The 24,479-nt window shown below is 45.1% G+C and overlaps 2 protein-coding genes across 9 annotated transcripts in view; one reads left to right on the forward strand and one right to left on the reverse strand.

Annotated features, from left to right (window-relative positions):
* Window positions 1-6,622, forward strand: part of SLC38A8 (solute carrier family 38 member 8) — a 40,974-nt gene extending 34,352 nt beyond the window's left edge. The window contains exons 10-11 of one of the 2 annotated variants that reach the window (XM_039503539.1): window positions 1,961-2,012; window positions 4,075-4,271. In XM_039503539.1, coding sequence (XP_039359473.1) covers window positions 1,961-2,012; window positions 4,075-4,147 — 125 coding nt within the window. In that variant the 3' untranslated portion in view covers window positions 4,148-4,271. Of the gene's footprint in view, window positions 1-1,960; window positions 2,013-4,074; window positions 4,272-5,372 lie in introns of those variants that run through there. The other variant, XM_039503538.1, reaches the window with a different exon arrangement.
* Window positions 6,623-7,065: 443 nt separating this feature from the next.
* Window positions 7,066-24,479, reverse strand: part of NECAB2 (N-terminal EF-hand calcium binding protein 2) — a 355,015-nt gene continuing 337,601 nt past the window's right edge. For all 7 annotated transcript variants that reach the window (XM_039503542.1, XM_039503545.1, XM_039503544.1 and 4 more), the window contains 4 exons: window positions 20,181-20,293; window positions 17,701-17,778; window positions 9,142-9,233; window positions 7,066-7,728 (listed from right to left, as the gene is read on the reverse strand). In XM_039503542.1, coding sequence (XP_039359476.1) covers window positions 7,700-7,728; window positions 9,142-9,233; window positions 17,701-17,778; window positions 20,181-20,293 — 312 coding nt within the window. In that variant the 3' untranslated portion in view covers window positions 7,066-7,699. The remainder of the gene's footprint in view (window positions 7,729-9,141; window positions 9,234-17,700; window positions 17,779-20,180; window positions 20,294-24,479) is intronic.

Raw genomic sequence — 24,479 nt, forward strand, 5'->3', positions numbered from 1 at the left:
CTATTGATCAGTGAGGCTTCTAAACTTACTTCCCATGTTCTGAGTCTCTAGGAGGAAAATGCTTTTTTGTGAATTAATTTCCTTTTAAAACTGGGGTGACAGAAGGGAATTGACATGGTGGCGAGGCTCCGGCTCAGATTTTTCTCTGATCAGGTGCACTGGGAGCTATGTGCAAGTTTAAAAACTTCTCAGTGACCACTGCTCCATTTGCCCCTTTAGACAAACAAAACCCAACATCATCTCTCCCCAGGATTTCATCTGGGATCTTTTTAATCTGGGGGCTCTGAGCTGGAGGGGGAAAGAGGATGGGTTTTTAAAGTTTGCCTTTCTGCTTGGGCCTATTCCTAGAGCAAAGAGCCAGAATGAAAGGCTCCAGAATCCATAAACTCTTTAAAGTAGCCTTCAGATAAGAATCTCCTGATGTGGCAGCAATCTGGCAGTTTTGGATACAAAGAATCATTCATTAATTTTGTTTGGTAACTTATCAGTGTGTCCATTAGTCACAAGTTCTGATTCTCTGCAGCCTTGCATCTTTGTGTAATCCCTTACACCTACACAGAGGAGGTGTAAAATGCAATGGAACACATTAAAAACTATAGGCTTGAATATTTTTTGGGTGGGGGATTGTTCATTCTTCAGCAAAAGGGAGACTCTTCTGTTTAAAGGAATGTGTCTAGAGCTGCTTTTGCAAGGCACTCAGTAGCAGGTTGTTTCTCTGTTCATTGCTGTGTCAGCTACCACCCTCTTGAGCAAATGTTTTGTGGTTTCCTTCACTGAAGGTGCGAGAGGTAAATAGAGCTGGAAGCTCCACTTACTTTTATTTCAAACTGCCTCAGGGCTGTTGATTTTACATAAATTCCCTGGTTGAATTTTTTTATTTATTGATTTGACTTTAACAGAACCCCTTCCTCTTTGAGCCTCCTGGGCTAAAAACTCTTCACATAGACGTGTAGGTGCCAATTATAATGCTGACTCTGGCCTGGCATTATCAACATGGCAATTAAGCTTTTCAGGTGTTCCAAAATGGCCATCATCAACTTTCTTGCAATAATTCCAATAGTCATCAGAGGGGTACAAGCTGAGTGGAAAATTTGAGTCACTGGAGAAATCTTCCTCTCAATGTATGTAGAGGAGGTGGGAAGGGGAAGATCAGGAGGAAGACCTGAGCAGGTTACCCATGTATTGAGAACATTTCAAAAACAAATGTAATTCCAGAACCATGCGTGTGGCTTCAGAACAACGGTCTGTGTGAATTTCCAAAGATGGAATCTACACACTTTGTTTTTGGTGGGATGCAGTGGAGGTAGATGTGAAATCTAATGGATGCTCCTGGCATTCAGTAACACATTTGCTGTGGGCAAATGGGGAGCGGGGGGGGGGAGAGACCCTTCCTTCCTTACCCTTCTCTATTTACATTCCTTCAATGCTCCGTCACATTTCCATACCGCTAGTAGTTATCACATGTTATGGAAGTGACAAAGGCCCAGATTTTTAAGATATTTAGGCATTGCAATACTGAGCAAAGCAATGCCTAAATACCTCTACAAATCTGAGCCATCGTCATTTTTTTCCTAAGTAAAATGAACCCACACGAACGATTTTATGTAACAACCCTCCAAATGTAGCTGGGTGTCAGACAAAAGTTTAAAGTAACACCTAGAAGTGAGTTTGCATGCCTGCAGAGCAGAAGCCACAAAAGAAAATGATGGAAAAACATCTGAAAATAGAGGGAAAAGTCTTAAGTTAAAGCATCCAGCTGACTTTATCCATACATGTTCTAAGAGAGCTGTAGTGCTGATAGGCAATGCACAACTGAACTAATGCAACACCTTGGCAATTAAACGCACCAATGTATGGTTCCTTCTAAAATTGCCACTGCCTTCTTGTGGTTACTGGGAGGAATATTTGGGAATGCATGTAACATGTTTAAATGACAAACATTATATGTTTTGATTTGCAGGGTTATGTCTAGTATGTGCAATGGAAACGGAACCCATCGAACCAAGGAAAAAGTAAGCTGCCATATACCATGTTGGGCTGGCTATATGCATATAAATATTAGGAGATGTTCCTAGTGCACTACATGTATAGCCTATGTAAGTGGAGCTGTCCCTGATGGTCAGTTCAAAGATGTGGCAGGGTCCCTCCATTTCTGTCTTCATCTCCCGCACATCAGAAGTGCCCATGAAAACTTAACATAGAATGAATGTGTCCTTTTCCCTGTCTAAACTCCACTGCAAGGCTCTTGCAGTCTCAGAATGTGACATCAAATAACACGTTAACCATAGCAGTTAAAGCCAAAAGAATGAGTGTGTTTGTGTATCACTATACAGTCATTTTCCTGTCCTGTTGAAAACCCAAACAGTATTATGCTGAGAGAGAGGGGAACAGACAGTCTAGTTTCACTGTCTAAGCTGTGTAAAGTGCAAAAGAATTTTGAAACCATTTGAATGGTAAGAAATTCAACCTTAAATATTTCAGTTTGTAATCTGAGGTGTTAGTAGAGCTGGATGAGATATTAGCGAATCATTTGACAAATTAGGCAAATGTAGCTGGTTCTCCTATTTAAATTCTGCAGTCAGAGATTTTAGTTTCTTTTTATCCAGACTCTTCACTATGCGGTGTGCACCTGGGGTCACGTAAGCCACCTGGTGGTGGTTCTGCTCCCTGAGCAATGGAAGAGCTGCCCACATGGCCACAGGGACATATTTGTTTGCTCATGAGACCCTTTTCTGCAATCTTATTTTTTAAAAATCCCTGTGTACACGTGGCAAATAAGGGTCACGAATACAGTCAAAGTGGACGTGTGGTTTGTACTGGAATGAACACTGCTCGCATGTTCACCCAGCTCTAGCTGTTCGTAAGGAATTTTAATATATTTTTTTCTCAGAATTTTGCACTAAATGCCTTAATTTATCAGGCCCAGAGGGCTGGGAACCAGGCAGATTAATTTCCAATTCACAAACAACCAGGCAGGTTTTCTGTTGTTCTTTGGATTTTATCAATGTTTATTCTACAGTGTAGAAGCTTAGGCTGTCCACAATGTATCTTTCAGTCAGACCACCACCTAAATGCGGATTAATTCCCTTAAAATAGTAAGAGCCCAATTCTGTCACCTTCACCCTTGTAAGTACTTTAAAATTTCAGTGGGTTTATTTCGCCTGTTCTTACAGGTGAGACAGAAGCGCATTAACTGACACTGGGGGGAACTATTTGTATAGTATGGTCTTAGTCAACGCAAGCAAGGGTGACAGAACTGAGCTCTTCAGCCCAGATCCTCCAAGGTATTTAACTCCCATTGAAATCAACAGGAGTCAGGCACCTAAATACCTTTGAGAATCTGGGCCTTCGTGACTAAATGTGGTAACAGCAGCCCCTGTTCGCGGCAGACTGCACAGCCTTTGCCTTGAGCTTGTGGCACTTGGCCTGCTGTCATCTGTCCCCTGGCAACGGAACCTGGAGCAGTAACTGCTGTTGCTTGATTGTAGCTTGTCCTTTCCACTGGTGCTGGAGTCTGCTTTCTCCGCTCCCTCTACCCCTCAAGTCATCTTGGTTCTTCCCAGGATTCTTTGCCTGACATAATGCTGCCCCACTGGCTGGATTCAATTCCCTCCTGAGCTCATTTCAGGACTGCCCAAAGCCCATTGGTAATTATGAACTACCTCATGCTGGTCTGTAATTTTTAATGGGCTTTGGCAGAGCAGGGTGGGGTGGAGTGTTCGTGAGCCAGGAGTTGGCTTTAAGAAGAGGCTGGAGAGGAATCAGTTTGTTTATCCCTGTGCAGCTGCCTGGTTGGTTTAGACCTAAGACCCCAACGTCCGATGCTGGAGGTCCTGGGTTCAAGTCTCTCAGCTATCGCATCTGGGATGGGGGAAGTGAACAGGCCTGTAGAGAGAGCCAGCACAAGTCATATTTAAGCCTAAGCAAATTAAAGGGTGCATAAGCAGAGCCTTGGGTCTCTGTGAATTTCATCCTTAAAGACTGGTGACCTTTCACTGTAAGTCAAGACACAACTGAATTCACAAGTATCTTTCAATGTAAGTTTCTTAAGCTGAATTTTGCATTTCACTCTAGCTCAGATGGACAGGGACAGTCCTGCTCACCTGAGGAGAGTTGTCAGTTTATCGCTTCTGCTGCCTTGCAATGAACACTCCACTCACTCAGCTGACAGGTTTTGTGGGCATGTTTTCAGACAGTATCTTGGAGTCTCATAGCTTTACCCAAACATCCTTCTCTTCCAAAGAAAAGATTCATAACTAAGGGTCTTTCAGTGTCCAGCTCCTTTCTTACTCATGTCGTGTTGTCATGGAATTTGACTAAAATGTCAAAAGCATGGGTGGTTTTTTACTTTGGTTGGGAAGATGGACCTTGGGGCTAAGAAAAAAATAGTGTCACTTAACTGCCAAAGCAAAGCTCATTTTAATGCAGTGCTATAGCCATACTGACAAGTGAGCGAACAGGAGCAAAAGGAAAGTTTCTTTATTCTTGAGCAGGGCCCACAATTCTGTGTAATAGAGGGTACATTGGCAATGTCTCATAAGCAAGAGCCTTGCAACTATTTTGTGCAAAATAAATTATATTTCTAAGAGAAAAACATTCCGACACTCTATAAATGACGTGAGGGGTCCATGTTCTTCTGTCTCTCCTTGGCTACTAGAGCACATGTCCCTGCCAGAAGTTCTACCTCAGACCTGAAAGTCAAGCTGGGTTCTTTGACGTGTGCATCCATACTGACATTTTGACTGCAGTCACTCAACAGTCTCTTATTGCACAGGAAGCAACTGAACCCAGCTCATCCCCTCGCAGGGATAACAGGAGTAAAGTGTAATTTTTGTTTGAGCTGCTCTGTCTCTGCATTCCCCCAGCAAGGGTTGTCTTTTCTGATAACGGCTCTTTAGTAGAGAGGGGTGGGAATTACAGGGCCCAGCACCTCTCTGCTCCAGGAGAACCTTACATTGGGGCTGGAATGCTGTAACAGATACAGGATGGACAGGCAGAGAAATTGGGGTCAGGCTTAATTAGCTTGTAGTGGGCACGCAAAAACTTCTCCTCCGTGCCCACTTCCATTTAAAAATTGCTGCCATTTTAACCAGCTGACGAGGTGTCATTGGGCAACATTCTCCCACTCAGTAAAATAAGTTATGAGGTGTTGAAGCTGAATTCAGTCACTGCACCTTCAGTCTGAAGAACAGTACAGTTAGGTTTACAAAACACAAACTACCACTGATCTCCTAAGATCTCAATGAATAAAAGTTGGTTTCTTATTTAGTGGAAGAGCTGTATTTATGGTAATACTTCTCTTTAAATCAGCCTTCTCCTGGGAAACTAAATCATTGCCTCGAGTTCCATTGCACTGTTCTTCTATTTTCTAGGTCCTGTTTGATTGCTTGGGGTGTCATCTCCATCCTCTGTGGAGCTTTTGTCTTTGGCCAGAGCACCACCATTGCTGTCATGGAGCTGGTCTACAAATTCTAGCTGCTTACAGGTACCCAGCAGCCTTCAGCAAGTTGCACATAATTTGATCCCCTACAGTGTGACCTGTTTGGTGCAACCCCCAGGCAACCATGCTTGCAAAGAACAATGCATCTTACTGGAGGACAGCATGGTTTCCAAATGACTGATGGGTGTTTCTCAGCCTTTCCTTGTTTACGTTCACTTTAGTGTTAAAAAAATAATTATTTACACAGTTTCTCCTGTTTGCTAAATCCAGGGAGCCAGTTGGCTAGAGCATTACCATGCAGAAGGGTGCCGGTCAAACAACATAGTGATGCTGTAAGATCATTGCACCTCCTCACACCTTTATATATTCTTCCCTTCTGATGTTTGATGGTACATGGTTTCCTTCCATCAGAGCAACCTCCAAGTATCAGCCATTGCAGGAGAAAGGGCAATCCAAGGTATCCCTGATACTCCCCTCTTCAAACTATAGCCTGTTGCTGTCATCTTCCAGCTTTCTCAATGGGTTATACCATTCCCATTGGGTTGCCCTTATTACACATGTTCAAAGCAAAAACTAGACACCCATTTACAGCTGTGGGAGTGTGCGTTCTGGAAAAAGGGCAAATCCTTGAACTATTCTGTTTTGTATTTTACAGATCATAGCGGTATTGCTAGAACAGATACAAGTTCAACTCTGGTCATGGACCTTCTGTAAATTCTAATGCTTGTACTAGTGTAACACCTTCATGCACATGTCTCCACAGCAGTTAGAGATGCAATGGTAGCACCTGTAGACAGCTTTGATCACCTAGGGTCCTGTGGCGTCACTGCTATTGTTACTTGAGCGAGCTAGGTCAATCTGTACAGCTGCAGTCACAGCTCTGACGGCAGTATAGACATTCCGGTACTGCCATCTCACCTTCAATATAAGGATACTGGCGTTCCCCACTACGTAGAACAGTGATTTTGTGCAAAATTGCCCTTTCTTTTCCACCTACCCTTGTAATGAAAAATGCATCAAAATAATTCAAGTTCACAAAACTACTTCCATTCATTTTCCCTGTTGAAGAGCAAGGAGAGATTAGAATAAAACCACCACCATTTCCCAGTTACATTTTATTTGGTCTCTGTATTATCTAACTGTACATATCCTAATATTAAATTCCTTACAGGTTGTACGTCCTATAATGTACTATGAGTTGAAAGCCAGATGATTTCTAACATACAGAGCGAATAATACCAAATGTTACGGTCAAAGTGAAGAAATAAGCAAGCCTGCATCCCATAGAATAGTCTCCCCTGCTTCTGTCCCCATTAGAAACAAATACAAAATGCACCAAACTTAGTAAAGGAACAGATTGCTACTTTCTACAGCCAGAAGGCATTTATAGTACATCAAGGCTTATTTAGCATGCATTGGTGTTAATGTGAAGGAAACTAAGAGGTAGGACTGGGCAGGGAAGGAGAAAGGCAGGTGGTTCTTCTCAGCGGCCAGAATATAAAGGAGAAACCCGATGAACAAATTAAAAATCTAAAAAAGGTGAACGGACGACTCCTTTGTATCTAGTTCTAAGGCAGTGGCCCAATGTCTCCATCTCTCCAGGAGTAAGGCCTGTTATGCTACGCAGCAGTGAACTAGTGAAACCTCAGGGAGGACTCTTACAGCAGAACCAGGGCCATGCTGTAAATTATTTTCTTACAAAACTGCTAGACAAAGAAACTAACACCAGTGTTGGTATTTAGACTCCTTAACAGAGGTGACCTAGTGCTGGCCCCTCTCAGACAGGATCCTAGGTGGGATGGGTCTTGAGTCAGACAATAGAAAGATAGTGACAGAAGTGCTGAAAATCCAGCACTCCTCGTTTGAACATTCTGGCCAAGCTGTTCTTCTATCCTCACTTTACTGAGGCACAGGCAGAATAAGCAACTGGCCCACTGTCGCAGAGCCAAGACTCAACCCCATGAATCCCTGCAATGGGGCTGTTGGGGACAGGAGCCAGGCAGACTCTGCCCTATCCCAAGCTTTAAGGGGAGCGTTTAGGAGCTATGACAGTGGGTGGAGGGGGAGGTGGTTATGTTTTTTCCTTCACTTCAAACACCTAGCAAATACATTGCTGATATTCTTGCTCAAAAGACATCACCTGTAACAAAGGCATTAGAAAAGACAGGAGTTTAGTCCTCTGCAAAGGGAGAGAGAAGGCAAGAGAGCCTGGAAGTGCCACAGGTCACCTTGCTGCTTGACTCCGTGCTGGCCGAGGACTCAGTCTCTGTTCAGAGTGCACCAGGCAGCTGCAAGAGAACAACCGGTCAATGCAGGAGCTCAGGGTCGCCCCTGAAGCTTTGTGTGGGCAATGGCCAACCCTCCCTGTGGTGGTGGGGTGGGAGGGGGCAGGAGGAGGCTGTGTCAAGGGAGCTTGTCACACAGCGAAAATGTTGAGGGAGAGGAACAATGGGTCAAATCCCGTATTAGTAACTCTGGTATAAAGCGAGAGCTGCCTCAATCAAATCAATCTGAATTTACAACTTTGAGAATGAGAGCAGACTTCCGCTGTTTACAGCTGTACTGAAAAATGAATTGCTTAAGTAATTAAATGCTGCATGATGCTAGCACCATCCATTAGACCCACCCCCGCACATGCATTGCAAGATAACTACACTTCACAGCCCTGGTGGGAGGTAAGTCATTATTATCTGCAGGGGCAAACCGAGGCACACAATGGCTAAGGCCTTGTCTCTGTTCACAAGGTATATTGCTTTAACTATACCTCCTGGTGAAGTGGTACAACCCTTTCAGTGTGGACATGGTGAAAGTGTTATACGGGTATAGCTTATTCCCATATGGGACTAAGGCCCTTCATACTGCATAGCCGCATCCATAGGAGGGGGTGTTACTGGTATGGCTCTATTTTTTTTTTAAATCACTAAGTTACACCAGCAAAAAAATTGTGAGAGGGCCCTAGAAAGTTGCCCAACTTGACAGGGTCATGTCTGGTCCATAGCTCGTGGCTTTTACAAATTTGAAAAATCAGCAGCTGCACTTCTTTGTGCAGCAGCGAGACACGTGGACTCATTTTGTCTTGCACTGAGTTGCAGACAAATATTTACCCTGTAAAGTGAAAAACTCGCAACATTCACAAGCAAAAAAATCCACACTGACTGAGCAGTCCCACTTTAAACACACAATGGTTTATGCTGCTCTCATGGACCAGTAACCTCTATGCTGTGAACACCTGGGCCTGATTCGCCAGTGTGTTATCCCGGGTACAGGCATTTACACGGGGGGGGCAAGTGCTACCATCATTTGGGTTGGGTAGCATTTTATACCCAGCATAGGCTTAACTGACTCCAGAGCGTATATGGGCATGAAGAATCAGGAGGGGGAGTTGTGGTGCTGCAAGCTGTCAATGCTTGCAGCTTAATGGATTTAAAAATGTACCCCTGGAATATTAACATTTTTGTCCTGAAGGACAAAGTACCGTTCAACGGCATTTACTGGGCAGGGCAGTAGTGTGCAGACGGGTACAATTTAAGGCTGTAGGGTAGAGTGTCTGATGGAAGCCAAAGCTCCTGCGTCAGCCATTTCAGGCAGAAGGCTGAACGTTCGCAAGAGCCTAAGCAGCAGGATCTCTGTTTAATTATTAGTGAGCTCTGTGCCCTAAGTCCCTTCAGCTATTAAGAGCCCTTGACTGCTATTGACCTTACCTGGCACAGACACACTGGAAACTGCTTCAGGCTGCGTCAGTGTGTCCACTTTAACATGCTGGAACCCTTTACAGGGAGCACTCTGCAGGTGGCTGAAACAAAGTTTGAGACATTGTTAATTGTGGCCTATACAGTCTCCTGTGTTTCAACAGGAGAATGCTGTGTTGGGGTTGCCCATTGCTACTGGGAATTGCAATCAGGAATGATGCATGGGGCTCAAGACAGACATAGATGTTTGCAGGGCGATATGCAGGTGCTGTTTGTTTGCTTGCTATATCAGGGTCCCACCGTATGCTGACTTGTAGGGGTTTTTCATGTACAGTTCCAGTAATCCAGAGTGTTTGCTCCTTTCTCTAGCAGGCTCACTTTTAATCATCCTACATATTAACAGAATTGGTCTTGTGCTATGCAGAGGTGTTCATACACAATGGCCAGCACATGCTAGGGTTGTAGCGCTTTCACCCAGAGCTCCAAGAAGGAAGGAAGAAATGAACAGTAGAGAGGAGAGCAGCTGTCTTGAAAACTGCAGGGGCTGATCATGGAAGCGTAATTAGAGTGAGTTAGCAATAACTAGGAAGCTAAATCCATGCCAAAGTTTTCAAATGGGTGTTTAAAATTAGAGCCTTACATGCCATATTTAGGCACCTCCATAAAGGCAGCGGCTTTCCAGCGAGGCGGAGGCCCTGCAGCGCCGTTTGAGCTCTCATATTCATTTTGGCTAGTTGGGTTTGCCGCTGTAGTACAGCTGGCCCAGGCCCTCCAAATTTGGATCCGGGTGTGTGAATCGGGTGAGCTTCTACTCCGCTTACTAGCCAATGCTGCTGCTTGGCTCACGCAGAACGAGTGTATATCTGTCACCCTCCCCACTGCAGTGTCGACATAGCGCAAGTCTGCAGGCTGGCTCCTCCCCAACCTCCCCGCTGCAGGCACTCATGCCCTCTAGTCAGACTTTAAAGCGTTTCTCACCCTCTTCCAGGCACTCATTTCATTCTTTGCTTATTTTATTGTTTCTCACGTTTTGTAACCCCCGGCAACCTGCTGTCACCTTTGTTTGCCGCCACTGGCTGCCTCTACCTGCCCACAAGTGCAGGGCTGGTGCTAGGACCCAGGGACATGGTTTTGCTTCAGCGCCTGCAGTTCAAACACCCCCCTGCCCCCAGGCAGCAAAGGCCTTTTGGCCACTCTGGTTCACACCTAGTACTGGGGCAGGCGGGTGACCAGATGGCCCAAGTTTATAGGGACAGTCACGATTGTTGGATCTTTTTCTTATATAGGCTCCTATTATCCCCCACCCCCTGTCCTGATTTTTCACACTTGCTGTCTGGTCATCCTATGGGGCAGGGCCTGCCTCTGCTGAAAGTCCATGTAACCAAAGCCAGCTCCCTGTGCATGTCCACCCTACGGGGGGCCATACCCGTTCAACAGGAGCTGGGGCAGATTAAGCCTCAGCGTGGTTCAACTCGTGTTAGCATGGAAAACACAACTGAGTCAGGGCTTGCCTGGCGGCTGAATCTGGCCTCTCTCTGCATGGCACGGCAACTATTGTGATGCCCTGGCTAGTGGGTAACATCGCCCTCTACTGCACAAACTCAGCCATTGCAATTAGAGCTTTTGAATGAAAGAGTCAACAGTCCTTTAAGTGCAGCAGGGTTTCAGCAGAAATACCCTTGCGTCCGTCCAAGGCCCTGGCGACATGAGGAAATCAGTTCTCGTGTGCTACCGGCTGCTTTTTTACTGCGGGGGTGGGGGGGGAAGGTTCTGCCAAAGTGAAATGATCACTAGGCAAATTCACTCATCTCCTGGGCCAGGCACTTGCATTTAATGGTTTCTTGAGCACCGGCTTTCCCAGCCCAGCGACGTATGCAGAGCGCTCATTAGCCTCCGGCTGACACGAGAGGAACATAGCTCAAGAAGAGTTCCTTTGGGCTTTGCTGTAGGCTCAACGCTGGGGTCACTGGAAAAAGCCACTGCAACCTTTAGCCTTAATGTCTCCCCCCGCCACTCCCGCTTGACACATCCTTGCAGGGTGAGCGTGTACATGGGGGAGGGGGCCTCAAAGTCCTGTCTAGCACCCTGAGAATCCACCATTGCCTATAATTATGCTCACTGACCTTCCTTCTAGTCGAGTGGGCCTCCGTCCGGAGCTATTACTCTAGCTCCGGCATCAGTGGGAGGGCTTACAGGAAGGTGCTAGTGTACCAGCCAGAATTACCACAGGGTTTTATTAATGAGTTATAGACTCATAGAAGATTAGGGTTGGAAGAGACCTCAGGAGGTCATCTAGTCCAACCCCCTACTCAAAGCAGGACCAACCCCATCTAAATCATCCCAGCCAGGGCTTTGTCAAGCCTGACCTTAAAAACCTCTAAGGAAGGAGATTCCACCACCTCCCTAGGTAACCCATTCCAGTGCTTCACCACCCTCCTAGTGAAATAGTTTTTCCTATTAGCCAACCTAGCCGCCACTGCAACTTGAGACCATGGATCCTTGTTCACTCACCTGCCACCACTGAGAACAGCTGAGCTCTATCCTCTTTGGAACCCTCCTTCAGCTAGTTGAAGGCTGCTATCAAATCCCCTCTCACTCTTCTCTTCTGCAGACTAAATAAGCCCAGTTCCCTCAGCCTCTCCTCGTAAGTCATGTGCCCCAGCCCCCTGATCATTTTTGTTGCCCTCTGCTGGACTCTCTCCAATTTGTCCACATCCTTTCTGTAGTTGGGGGGAACCCCAAAACTAGATGCAGTGCTCCAAATGTGGCCTCACCAGTGCCGAATAGAGGGGAATAATCACTTCCCTTGATCTGCTGGCAATGCTCCTACTAATGCAGCCCAATATGCCATTAGCCTTCTTGGCAACAAGGGCACACTGTTGACTCATATCCAGCTTCTCAGCCACTGTAATCCCCAGGTTCTTTTCTGCAGAACTGCCGCTTAGCCAGTCGGTCCCTAGTCTGTAGCAGTGCATGGGATTCTTCCGTCCTAAGTGCAGGACTCTGCAGTTGTCCTTGTTGAACCTCATCAGATTTCTTTTAGCCCAATCCTCCAAGTTGTCTAGATCACTCTAGACCCTATCCCTACCCTTCAGCGCATCTACCTCTCCCCCCAGTTTAGTGTCATCTGCAAACTTGCTGAGGGTGCAATCCATCCCATCATCCAGCTAATTAATGAAGATGTTGAACAAAACCGTCCCCAACCCCTGGGGTACTCCTCTTGATACTGGCTGCCAACTAGACCTTGAGCTGTTGATCACTACCCATTGAGCTCAACGATCGAGCCAGCTTTCTATCCACCTTATAGTCCATCCATCCAATCCATACTACTTTAACTTGCTGGCAAGAATACTATGGGAGACCAGATCAAAAGCTTTGCTAAGGTCAAGATATATCATGTCCACCGCTTTCACCATATCCACAGAGCCAGTTATCTCATCAATCAGGTTGGTCAGGCATGACTTGCCCTTAATGAATCCATGTTGACTGTTCCTGATCACCTTCCTGTCCTCCAAATGCTTCAAAATGGAGTCCTTGAGGCCCTGCTCCATGATTTTTCTGGGGACTGAGGTGAGGCTGACCGGGCTGTAGTTCCCTGGATTTTCCTCCTTCCTTTTTTGCCTTTTTCCAGTCATCCTTAACCTGTTCTTTCACCACTGAGGGCTTCTCACCTCTTCCCCATTATGTGCTCAGTGCAGCAGTCTGGGAGGTCCCTGTTCAAACCCCTTTGCCGAGGGTTTGACCTGGGATCTCCCACCTCCTAGGTTAGCAACCTAACCAGTGGGGACAGAAGAGTGATTCAGATGTTTGTTTTCTTTGGCCCCAATTCATATTTAATTAAAAGTGCAACAGCCCCTCACAGAGCAGCCCATTGTTCAGTGATACGGGCACTAATCTCCGTGGGCAGATCCCCTCTGCTACCGCCTTCTGCTCAGGCAGAGGCAGAATTTGAACCCAGGTCTTCCACACTTTAGTTCAGTCCCCTAATCTCTATACCACAGAAGGCTTCTGAGGCATCTTTTGGCCCAATTAATATGTAGTTAAATGGAACAGATTCATCAGAAAAGAGTGAGGATGCTCTCCCTATCAGAATATCTCTTTGTGCAGCACTTAGGGCATTCACTTGAGATGTAAGTGATGAAGGTTCAAATCCCTTCTCAGCAAGCTAAAGGGGGAGTTAACCCAGCATTACCCACATGTAATGTGGCATGTAATGAGCACACTCATTCTCACTCATTCAGCACTGCATGCCTGCTGCATCAGCTCTGTCTGGACCTCCACCTATAATGCTCTTGGAGCAGTGGTGCTGGAACAAGGGGTGCTGCCGCCTCCTCTGGCTTGCAGTAGAAATAACAAACACCATTATCAGCACCCCCACTTCAAAAATTGTTCCAACACCACTGTACTGGAGTTCCTGGGATAGTTTGCCCCATTGTAAAAACAAGTCAGGAGAAAGGAGAGGTTCTAGTCACCAAATGACCCCACACTTGTATCTCGATCACAACTCTGGGTCTTAAACTGTCCTACCAGTTCTCTGGCTGTGTATTTGCATTTTACAGCACTTTAAAATTAAACACAGGTCATGTGCCAGTAGGGGAAGGGTGCTTGAGCTCAGGTACTCCCTGACCACGACCCCAAATTTGCACCACAAATAGGACCCATACCCTTCTGCTTGCACAGTGGTTTTTAACCTGTGGTCTGCGGACCCCTGGGGGGGCCACAGATATGTCTTAGATTTCCATTTGAAATGTTTAGGGGTCTGCAAATGAAAAAGGTTGAGAACCTCTGTACTAGCATACCAATTTCCAAGCCCATCGGACCCTATGAACTTTAGAGCACTTTGAACGTTCACCTTTAAACAGAAATGCTACTGCTGCCTCTGCGTGGCCTTGTGCCTGTTAGCAGTCCCTGTCTTACTACAGCAGCACCACTTCATCACTCCAGAGGGGAAGTCTAACACTGCCTGGACTATTGGGTTGGGAGTTTTTATTCAAGGGAAGGTGAGTGAGATGCATTCTGTGTGACTACTGCTCATTTTTCCCCTAGCTTTGTGCAAAGGAAAGATTTCTTCCCCATCCCAAGAACACATGTGAAATTTCAGCTACGGTGTGTCAGTAACCTAACTGCATGCTGTCATTTATCAGCCTGCTCTCATTATCAACGGTGTGAAACTCAGCCATGGTCACATATCAAAGTGGATACAATATTCTAGGAGGTAGCCATGGTCTGTCTCTTGACGGGTTTATACATTAGGACCATTACTTTGAATTCATGTCATGGACAGACCTGACCTAACCCGAGAGTTAATGAAGAACCAAGCAGCAGCTGAAGCAAGTAATCCTTGCTCAGTATCACTAGCAAGATTTGAAGGTAGGTAACTGCAGTCCAACCCAACTGCAGCTTTTTCAGGGTCAGCAGTCAGTATATCGCTGGTATCTCTATTGTACTGTGGTAAGAAGCAAGCATCTCTGGATAATGTGGCTACAGGTTGTCTGGTAAGAATAAAATAAGTGAGAAACTTCCACCAACAAAGGCAGCCCCTGAAATGTGCAAACGATCAGTTAGGCCTATGGAATCAGACAACAGTTCAGTCTCCTCAAGTGTCTCCTGTTAACAAGGAATGGGTGATCGACAGCACGGGGCAGCTTGTTCTTAAAACGATGGTGCTGCCCCATGCACCAGAAACTGTCCTCACCTTTGTGCAGTGTGGCTGAGAGAGCACTTGTGCAACAAGGAGATGCAAATACCAGAGGGAAGGTTTTGTGTGCTCCAATGTATGAAACAGTGATAAGTGTAGCAACAGGGTATTGAACACATCAGACACAGATTCTGAGGGGGAGTAGAAATGTTTCAAATACCTACAAATTACTGACTCTTTTTGTGAGTAAATATAGCTCGAAGGGGTGTTGCATTAGACATTCAGTAGCTCATAGTTCTATGTAGGGGGTTACATAAGAGTACGTAGTTATACCTGGTTAGTCACACAATATAGTCATGTGAGACATTCTACCGTCCTTCTATTGAGAGTCATTACTGATCTATAACATGTTGACATGTATTGTATTCCATCATAGAAGATAATTACAATTGTACCATGTGTGCTTGAGATTTGTGTGTCTGGTCAAGCAGATAACAAAAAGTCTATGCCAATAAAAGTTATTACTTCACCCACCTTGTCTCTCTCATAAAAATATGTTTTATAATTCAGGATCAAGGCTCTTATTATCTGCATAACTTCATAAAAACAACAGACAGAAAAACTTTCTCAGCACAGTCCATTCTACAATTAATGACAAATATTTTGGGATGTATTACCTGGTACAAACAAGCTCATACTGTCATGTGACTACAGACTTTTGCTTTAACCGAAGGCAAAAAAAGTACAGGAAAATGCATAAAATATATCACCTGGGGCTAAATATTTCCCAAACACTCCTCTTTTGAGTACATAGTTGTATTACCAATTGTGTTTAGAAGCATTCTGCCAATTTTGGGCAAAATTAGACTACAGGGCCATAACTCAAAGAAACATAATGTTGCGCTCCATATGTTTTATAAAAATATGTTGGTAAGTGTGAATATGATGTAACTGGAATATGCTTTATGTAAAAGGTCTCTTGTAAGGTATTATTACAAAGCTTGTAATCTACTGAGTGTGTTCATCATATTTGTATGAATGTATCATTCTTGTATCTGAAATCAGGAATATGAAATATAATTCTGAGGTCCTATTGTAGTTATGCAAAGTGTGGGCCATTAATGGTGATCCTGATGGCTCCCATTAACTAGGACAATTGGTTGTAGATGGTGCGGTTTACTTGTAAGCCTTTCTGTATATGTGTGTGCCAACCAGTGGGTAATGAGGTCTCACAGCATATGTGAACATGTCACATGATACTGGAATCCAACTTTAACCTGGCGCTTTTCCATTTAGAAGGAGGGGCGGGAATCCAGAGAGAGACAAAGGATTCCTATCTTGTGTCAAAGATATAAAAGGGGGTGGAACAGAACAAAAGGTTCCCAGTTATGAGGAATCCTCTGCTTTTCACCTAAGATGTCGACTGGAACTAACAAGGTCTGTACCAGAGGAAAGGACTGGGCCCAGATTAGGAAGGAGTCTAGTCTGTGAAAGAAGTTTAATGGAACATCTCTTAGGGTGAGATTTACCTGTATTCAGTTTCTTAATATATTAGGCTTAGACTTACATGTTTTGTTTTATTTTGCTTGGTAACTTACTTTGTTCTGTCTGTTATTACTTGAAATGATGTAAACCCTAGTTTTTATACTTAATAAAATCACTTTTGTTTATTAATTAACCCAGAATAAGTGATTAATACCTGGGGGGGCAAACAGCTGTGTATCTCTCTCTATCGGTGTTATAGAGGGAGGACAATTTATGAGTTTATCCTGTATAAGCTTTATACAGAGTAAAACAGATTTATCTGGGGTTTGGAGCTGGGTGTCTGGGTGCTGGAGACAGGAGCACTTGCTGAGCAGGTTTTGGTTAAAGTCTGCAGCTTTGGGGGCGTGGACCAGACCTGGGTCTGTGTTTGCAGCAGGCTAGTGTATCTGGCTCAACAAGACAAGGTTCTGAAATCCCAAATTGGCAGGGAAAATGGGCTCATTGGTAGTCTCAGCACTTCAGGTGACAGTCCCAAGGGGCTCTGAGACCGAACTCGTCACAGGCCCTTTTTGTGATTTTATGATGATAATGTTTAAACAGGACATGATATAGAAAAATGGCACATCTTCAAGCATCTACATCCACCCTGGTGATGAGCACCAGATATGTACCTAATACGTGGCAATGCAGCCAAGAAATTTTTCTAGCTGATGGGTTACCCTTTAGTGCCCCAAAAGACATCTACAGTGCTTTATGCAATATGTGGAGGAGTGAAAGGAAACCTACCAGCCAAACAAATACATATACCCTCCCCTCTGCCATTTCTCTCGCCTCTACCAAACCACTCATGCTAGAGTCAGACGCAGCCAGGGATGGGCTTACGTGTTCTGAGAGGAAGCACGAGAATCCATGGAAAAGGAAGAGGCATAAGTGGGTTGTTTCTTTTAAGCCTTTTCCTGCCAACGAAGCTCCCTTTCCTAACTTATCTCCACATGAGACTCTTGCTGCTCTCAACCTTTCCATTCTTCTGTTTCTAAAGGATAAATTTTATTGCTGCCTCTCCTGGCCACAGCACTTCTGCCTCGAGGGGATGGTGGGCCAGGGCCCTTGTCTTAGCTATTGCAGTTGTCTCACAAAACCTAGGCTTGAAACAGTTCCCATCCAACCAAATGAAAAGCAAAATGAATGTCAAATACCATTACCATGACAATGAACTTTGAGATGCTGCTATGAAGAGATTCCCATGTAGTATGAAATATTTGTATCTGTGTGTATACGTGTGTGTGTGTACACACACACACACACACACACACACACTGGAATCTCATATATGTGTGTATATATAATAGGGAGGGACCCAAACCAAGACCAAGGGGGTTGGATCACCTGCAATCTGATGTATCATTTTTCATTTGTTTAACCTGTAAGATTAAATGTTGCTACCCTACCTCTTCCAGTCCTCCTCAGACTCCCAGAACTCATAGACGATGAAAGTGACTCCGTCCGGGAGCCTCACTGCAGTTACACTGAAAGTGATGAGAGAGAGAGAAATCAAAAGCAAACACACACACATATACGTTGAGCAAGATGAACTATTCCAGCCACACCACTGGATTTGGGAGCTAAGCGATGACTTGTCAGCTGGCATGAAACCCACTGGCAGCAGGGCACTCAGCTGCAAGAAGTGCAGCACATCCCAGCTCCCCATGTCAGACACAGACACAAAATTAATCGGATACTGGAATGTTCTGCATGCCCACAACCCCCACTCCCAACCACAGAAGCTGAGGGCGTTTCAGAAGCAGGACCAAAGGCCGCACGGCACAGTGATTGGATGTCAGATTCAGGATTTCTCCATCTCATGGGTGCATGAGCTTGTAGCCTCTGTCTGAGTCTATCATTGAGACTGTTGATGAGTCAAAAGTCTCAGTCACCTTCACGCCCCAGAATGAACCAACCCACTGTGTAAGCAGCCAGCTGGTAACTTGTTGCACTCTCACACCACTCCCTCTAAGACCTGGTCTACACTAGGGGGGTGTCGATGTAAGATACGCAACTTCAGCTACGGGAATACCGTAGCCGAAGTATCTTATTCCGACTTACCTCCCGTTCTCACTGCGCAGGATCGATGTCTGTGGCTCCCCCATCGACTCCACTACCACTGCTCGCTCCGGTGAAGTTCCGGAGTCAATGGGGAGCGCGTTCAGGGATCGATATATCGCATCTAGATGAGACGCGATACATCGATCCCCAATAAATCGATCGCTACCCACCAGGTAGTCTGGACGTACAGTAAGGCTGAAACATGGAGCTAGTATTACAGTGTGGCTGTATCTTCCTTAGCGCATGAGCATTAATAATTTAGTGGGAGGCAAACTACGGACTATTAAGTTTACCTGGCCAAGGCCCAAGGAGAGATCAGCTGCATCCGATAAGAGCAGGGATTGTGTCTGACTTTTCTGTTGGGGTGCGGGGGTGGAAACCTGGCTTCGAATGAGCTGGCAAGTCTGTTCCAGGAGCTTTTCACTCACTGACTTCACGTCATTCCAAACAGCCACAGCACTTTCTGTGACCTCAGAATTTCACAGGCAAGCCCCTACCGCATGCACCTGCAGAGCACACGGCTTCCCTTGACACTGCTTTGGCTCTTGTGCTTTCACTGCTTTTTCCTGACCTCTGAGCGGTTCTGACACATGCCCGTATCCTCTTACATACGGAATGATGTACCTGACACGGGTTAGAACCCACACTTCTCCGTTGTGGGCCAACATCCCTGATGCATCACCCCTATGGCTCAGACGAATATCAACTGCTGCACTCACACAGGCCAGCACAGTAGTGATTGGATTACATTGAAAGAAGACTCAGATGAAAACTTTTGTTTCAGAACTGCGAGGTTTCTGATCTGGGGTTTTAGGTGGATCCATTATGAAGACATAATTTGGATACCAATCCAGGTTTGGATTTCAAATTGTCCTTGCCTCATCTTGCCCAATTTTGAGGGTGATTGGATTTTGGTTGGGGCTCTCTCTAGACCAGTGGTTCCCAAACTTTAACAACCTGTGAACCCCTTCCACTAAAATGTCAAGTCTCGCGAACCCCCTCCTAAAAATTAATATTTCCATGGATATTCTCCTTGACCTGAGTATAAATTATAAAAGCAGTGATCTTGGAAACATAAATGTTTTTATGACATGCTTATTACGCACTATTTATTATTAATTATCATTTATCGTGACAGTATTTTTATTACATTATGAAAACGGCACCACACTTCCAAGCTCTCATTTTCGAAGCTTGTATCATTTTGAATAATCCTGTTATAAGACAAGGTTCCTAGGTTTCATCAAGGAGTATCAGATGTGAAACAGCAGGAAGGTATTTAAGAAGCCAACTCAAAGAGTTCCTCCTACACAAGCATTCAGGTCTTGAGCAGTCCAGGCAAACAGCGCACATTACAACAAAGCTTAAACTTGTTCTTCATAATAATTTAAAAAACAATACTAGCTGCCTATTTAATTTTAAAAACAGCAAAAAATATCCACCTCCCTTTCCAGTTCTTATAAGGACTCTTGAAGTTTAAATCTCTCAGTGTGATAGATGGGCTTGCTTTGAGCTGCTTAGCTCTTGGAAGTCCAGGAGCTCTGCGCTGCTGACCCCGGGCTGCCCAGGGTCCCTATGGACAGCTCTGTCCGCCATTAGGGAATTTTTTCCCAAGAACCCCCGTAACATTTTGTGAACCCCAGTTTGGGAACCACTGCTCAAGACTAAAGCTAAAGCTGTATTCAGTATGTGGCCTTTGTAACCGGCAAAGCTATAAGCATTTGAGTAGCTAAAGCAATTGTGGTTATAAGTTAAACCTGAAGAGATTCATTCTTTGAAACAGTTACTCCCATTTTCCTTCCGAGAGGTGGAGAAGCATACTTACTGGAAACAGTCTCTCTGTCCTGCCACATTCTTCAGGTACTGCTTAAGGGAGCTACAGAATTCCCCCAGGTGCTTCTGGGAAACCGTCATCTCATTCCGTACCAGAAAGAGATACTGAAAAGGCAATGCAAAGCAAATCAATAATGCAGCTGGAAAGTAAAGCTGGTAGATTTCTTTGTTTTATGTCACAGTCACAATCTTGGTGGTCACCTGCTGTCATTTTTACATTAGTCTTGTGCTTTCTGGCTCCACTTAACTGCTTGTCACTGAGGGCCTGATTTCACAAAACAGCAGCAGAGGAAGCACCATCTAGTCGATAAAACACTGGACTGGGGGTCAGGAGACCTTGGTTCTGTTTCTGGCTCTTTCATTGCTGTGTGACTTTGGGCGGGTCACTTCATCTCTGTTCACCTCACACCCTCTGTCTTGTCTATTTAGACTGTAAGCTCCTGGGGCCAGGACAGTATTTTACCACACATGAGTACAATGCCCAGCACAATGGGGCTCTGATCTCAGGTGGGGCTTCTAGGTGCTACCATAATAAATATAATAAACATGTAGAGACTTTCTCTGTTGATGTTAATTGGACCTTCCCAGTTAAGCTGGCAGTGTTTGTAAGACTGAGCAGTAAGTCACTGAATATTTTTTTGCTTTAAATTCTAACGAGATAGTGTGTACATCAGACATAACTACACCTCTACCCCGATATAATGCTGTCCTCGGGAGCCAAAAAATCTGACCGTGTTATAGGTGAAACTTGCTTTGATCCACTTGAGTGCGCAGCCCTGCCCCCCCGGAGCACTGCTTTACCGCGTTATATCTGAATTCGTGTTATATCAGGTTGCGTTATATTGGGGTAGAGGTGTATAACGAAAGCTTCTTCAAAAGATTATGACTATTAATCAAAGTTTATAAGAAAGGTGCTAAAAATGGTCTTAGACTTGAACTCTCATGGTGGCATGGGGTCTACACCCTGGGAATGTGATGCTGTCCCAATTAAATCAGTCCAGTGGGATGTTTCCATTGGCTTATGGGTGGTTTAAAGTCTGTAGGGCTGGGCAGAGAACTCAGCCGTACTCTGCAGAGTTGGTCCACGATAAGTGACTAAGACTCTGCGTACTCCACTCTCTCCACTGGGAAGAGAAGATAAAACCAGACGACCCAAGGGCTGCCTTGTCCCACAGAGGAAGGTGTGGCTCTGTGTCCTATTCAGCAATCCCATGCAGTTACCGTAGTTTGAGTCTCATTACTTTGCTGAGGTTCTAGGCATGGCAGCACCCCATGCTCTCACTAGACTGCTAGGGACAGAGGGCTGAGGGCTTTGCCAAAGCCCTCCAGGCTTCATTACAAACACCTGTTCTAGATACAAGAGACCCACGCAAAGCACTGAAATAACCATCCCACAAGGACGTTTTTTCCCAAACCAAATTTCTATTCATAATCATCGATTTTAAACACTTAACAATGCCCCATGGTTCTTCAGCTATAAGCTATCCCACTTTTAAGTTAAAATACCTTTTTCCCCCAGAGCCCAATGGGATATTGACACACCGTGGAAAGGAAGCTAAACTGCTCTTCTGCAGAGTGAAAATGAGTTTTTGGCAGTTCAATTTTTATACTCTATTTGCTTTTAATAATCAGTTGCACTGTTTCATTAAAAGTGAAGCTTCTCTTGATTAACCTGTTTTGCCCTTCAAAGTGAACAGTATCACCGCCAACGAAGAGAGCCACGAAGAACATGAAAAGTCATTTTCCAGGCATTCTTCCTCTTTTCACACACATCATATGACAATAGGAAAGGAATTAGGGTCCAACTCCTCTGGTAGCCTGTCTCTGACAGTAGCTCATGCCACATAAAGCAGCATCTCAGTAAAACATCCCACAATATATTTTTCAATGCTATTTACCAAAAGGGTAAAATTGTTCCTGACAACAGCTACCTACCAATTTATTCCCTGCTGCATGACAACACAGTCATTTTTGATAGCTACTCTTATCCTGATGGCTACCACTCTTTTGAAACTTAGCTGTTTGCACCTAAGAACATAAGAACGGCCGTACCGGGTCAGACCAAAGGTCCATCTAGCCCAGTATCTGTCTACCGACAGTGGCCAATGCCAGGTGCCCCAGAGGGAGTGAACCTAACAGGCAATGATCAAGTGATCTCTCTCCTGCCATCCATCTCCATCCTCTGACGAACAGAGGCTAGGGACACCATTCTTACCTAAATAACATCCTGCAACCGTGAGTTCCACAGTTAACTATCCATTGTATAAATATTGATTTCATTTTATTTGCATTTAATCTTGCTGCCTTCTAATAATTTCACTGCATGCTCCCTAGTTCTCGTGTTACATGAAGCAGGATAAACAGAAGCAACTCACTAGCCTTTTCTCTGAGACTTAATAGCTGAAATGTTGGTGATAACTATCTAGTTAAGGATATACAAGTATTTCCACAATAACCCCCTATTTTCAGTCACTAATAGCTTCCTGAAACCTCATATCAGGGTGAAATTTTCCAGGCAAGGTCTTTGTCCAAAGACAAATGGCTTTGGAATGCATAAGCGAGTGATTTGTTCATTTTTATGTCTGGACTGCCCAGCCCCGTCCTTCTCCGTAAACGGGAGGTTAGAGGCTGTGCAATAATGGATGAGGCTTTACATATGCAACTCCCAGAATAAAAATAGAGAGCTCAGAGGCAGAGTTTGGCCTATGCAATACAAGCATTGGGGGCTGTTTTATTTATTTTTTTAAACAGACGAGAAAAAGAGAAGCAAGAGCACATGGTAGTGCCTCCTACCTCAACAGCTCTGTCCTGCTTTCAAGTTTCCAATCATAAATAGACATATGTAAAATATCCTCCTGTGCAAAAATGTCTATTTATACCTAACCCCCGGGGGTGTCATTTGCAGCATTTTAGTACTTCTCAGAATAAGCAGCAACAGCCCGTTCTGCATTTAGCAACTGAGGGAACAGAGAAGGGTAAAGCACAAAATTAAGAAATAAAGTATTTAGCCCTGAGATAGCACATCTGAAGCACTTTATAAACATTAACCAACTAATCTTCCTCCCACCTCTGTGAGGCAGAGAAGTGCTATTATCTCCATTTCACAGATGGGGAAACTGAGGCACGGAGAAGTGTCATGACGTGACCAAGGTCACGGGACAAAACTGTGTCCGAGTGAGGATTGGAATCCATCAGTTTCTGTTTCAGCTCCCTGTGCTCGGATCAACTGGCCGTGCCTCTGTTTCAGAATGTATACGTTTCCAAACTAGAATGGCAACCAACCAAACAAGAGATGATTGTTCGTCTCCAGCTTTGGCAGAGGCAGGTTTTTTTTTTTAAACTTTGCCCTGCCTATTTTGTCTCTCTACTAGTACAACATTCTAGGTGATGACATAGATCTCTGCCTCCCTTTAAAATGGTAGGGGGGTTGAAATACCAGAGCTGTTCGGTTACTATCAGAGCGGTGTAATGCTTAATGTATGTGACATACACACAGAGCAGCACAAGTGACAGTGGAGGCTTTGCCTCGGCAAGGATAAGCATTATGCATAGGCCTCACTGAGTAGAAGTGAGTTTCAGACCCACAGCGTGACTGCGCCTCTGTTCTTAAGAGCGAGGTAAGGGCTCTCCTGCCCCTCTCCTGCTACTTACTAGAAGAAGTAACTTGGCAGCCCTATAATTAAAGGCGTGTTTGTTTAATGCAGGATCAGATGCTGCTGAGCCCCCTGAAACAATATGGCTTCCCCAGCGCGCAGCACGTCAGCCACAATCCAAAAGTGCTGGTATTTCCAGAAAGCCGGGGGATATTCTGCACCCAGTGACTAATGTTACAGCCGCAGGTTACATGTGTTGGGCATTCTCTGGTGCCCACTGCAGGAGGACAGAGGTGTTAATGGTCACCCAGGAAAATTACCTGCTGGCTTGTGTGGAGAAGGATTTCTGAGGGAAGTCGAGTCCATCATACGGAGAGCTGCTGCACGGCTTCGCTATGTGGGCATCCTTCCACGAACAAAGACACAAGGCCTTTCTATGAGGGACTCTCTGCTTCATGAAGACTGACATTTCCTCCCCCTGCAACATTTCCACTCCTCTAGCCACTGAGGATTGTTTCAGTCCAAGAGGGAACGTCACGGGACCACCTCTCTGCCTGTGTCACGCTCACGCTGTGCCTGCGTCCTTTATGACAGCCCCTTTGCAACCCACCCAGATTAAACAGCAGCTGCTTGGCAGCAGCATAAAGCGCTCCCTTTCCCCCCCTAAGGGGAACGCCTCTCTGATGCTCCTGGATTCT

Source organism: Mauremys reevesii, linkage group 16, assembly GCF_016161935.1.
Source record: "Mauremys reevesii isolate NIE-2019 linkage group 16, ASM1616193v1, whole genome shotgun sequence".
In the NCBI taxonomy this organism is placed as follows: Eukaryota; Metazoa; Chordata; order Testudines; family Geoemydidae; genus Mauremys; species Mauremys reevesii.